The sequence below is a fragment of the Melanaphis sacchari genome, unplaced genomic scaffold (assembly GCF_002803265.2).
Source record: "Melanaphis sacchari strain LSU unplaced genomic scaffold, SCAv2.0 Contig42_pilon_pilon, whole genome shotgun sequence".
NCBI classification, from domain to species: domain Eukaryota; kingdom Metazoa; phylum Arthropoda; class Insecta; order Hemiptera; family Aphididae; genus Melanaphis; species Melanaphis sacchari.
This window is the reverse complement of record NW_020271275.1, coordinates 2,912,353-2,913,787: the sequence shown is the minus strand read 5'-3', so window position 1 is coordinate 2,913,787 and position 1,435 is coordinate 2,912,353. Positions and strand designations below refer to the sequence as shown.

The 1,435-nt window shown below is 29.3% G+C and overlaps 1 protein-coding gene across 1 annotated transcript in view; it reads left to right on the top strand.

Annotated features, from left to right (window-relative positions):
* Positions 1–394: 394 nt before the first annotated feature.
* LOC112597506 (pickpocket protein 19-like) overlaps positions 395–1,435 on the top strand; it is a 7,697-nt gene continuing 6,656 nt past the window's right edge. Inside the window, exon 1 of the mRNA XM_025343579.1 lies at positions 395–586. Within this exon, the coding sequence (XP_025199364.1) occupies positions 395–586 (192 nt within the window). The remainder of the gene's footprint in view (positions 587–1,435) is intronic.

Here is a 1,435-nt window from a genome sequence, read left to right as displayed (position 1 = left end):
TTTTATTATACGACCGAATTTCTTTTACCGGAAAACGAAACGAAAAAGTATAGCGTTGTATGTGCACAATAAAAATAATAATAGTATATTATGCATTGTACGCCATAAACTTAGGTTGTCACGTCTTGTAAAACGTATAGGTATATATATTTACATATAATATTATATGCATATACTGAAACGTACATGACGGGAGTTCGAACGGGAAAATATGACAATGAAATATGGTGTGAGTATAACTTACTTGATATAATATTTATAAAAAATCGTTTTAAGGGCATAATGTATAATCATGATTTTGAAAATATTCGTTTTCTTTGTTATATAAACATATCACGGCTTGTAGGAATATCAACGGACGACAGTCTTAAAACTCATATTCGTCGTCGTGACGATGAACGCCAAAAAGTCGTCTGTGTCTAAAAGAGTCGACTTAATCCGGTTCCGGAACAAATCGCCTCGCATGACCAGTATAAAACGTCGCGCTAATGCATGGAATAATATTTTGAACGACATTTGCGATCAGTGTTCGCTACACGGTCTCAATCACATTATCCAAGATGACCGGAGCACCGGAGAAAAGTCGGTATCTGAGATAAAAGAAAAATAATAATAATAAACATTTTAAAATCAGTATTAAATATTAATATGCTGCAGAGTGTACACTCTGCTAGCTTACCGTTACATAATATGGTCAGGTTAAAGTCCGAAAGACGTATAATATTATACACATGAACAGGTTTAGGTAAACATTAGCCATACCTATGATTGAATAAAGTAAAAATATTATTCATAAAACATTTATTTGGTAAATTATCCGGGTACCTTGTACATTATCAATGACCGAATGAATGGAGTACATACTCATGAATAATAATCTACGGTAGAATAACAAATAATATTTTAAAAACTATCTAATAAATAATATTTTTACTGATTCATTAAAAAAAAAAAAAATGAATGATGCTTTGGTTTTTGTTTCTAGAATAACTGATGTATGTATTATTAAACCATTTGAAGTGTTAGACGATTTCAAATTGCTGACCTTTATACCGACATAACTATTTACGGTTATAGTATCTAGGTAATATTACGTTTGACAGAGTATCTAAATGACCGTATAAATAAGATTTAATATTTTATCAACAGTACATTGGCTAGTGCATAAATTAGCTCGATATAATGTATACTATATATATTTACCTCGTTAATATGGATAAAGTTTACATTACTCTGGTAAATGTATACACTATTCGTTTTTTTTCTTACTTGTACGACACATGGATTTAAATTACTAAAAGCCTTTAAAAAATACGACTTTACGTCCTATAATATCATTAAAAGACTTTAAAAATTGTTGTTTACGCATAATAATAAGTAACATTTATTAAACAAAAACCTATTTGCGTTATTTAAATTTATGTAATTTGGTGAT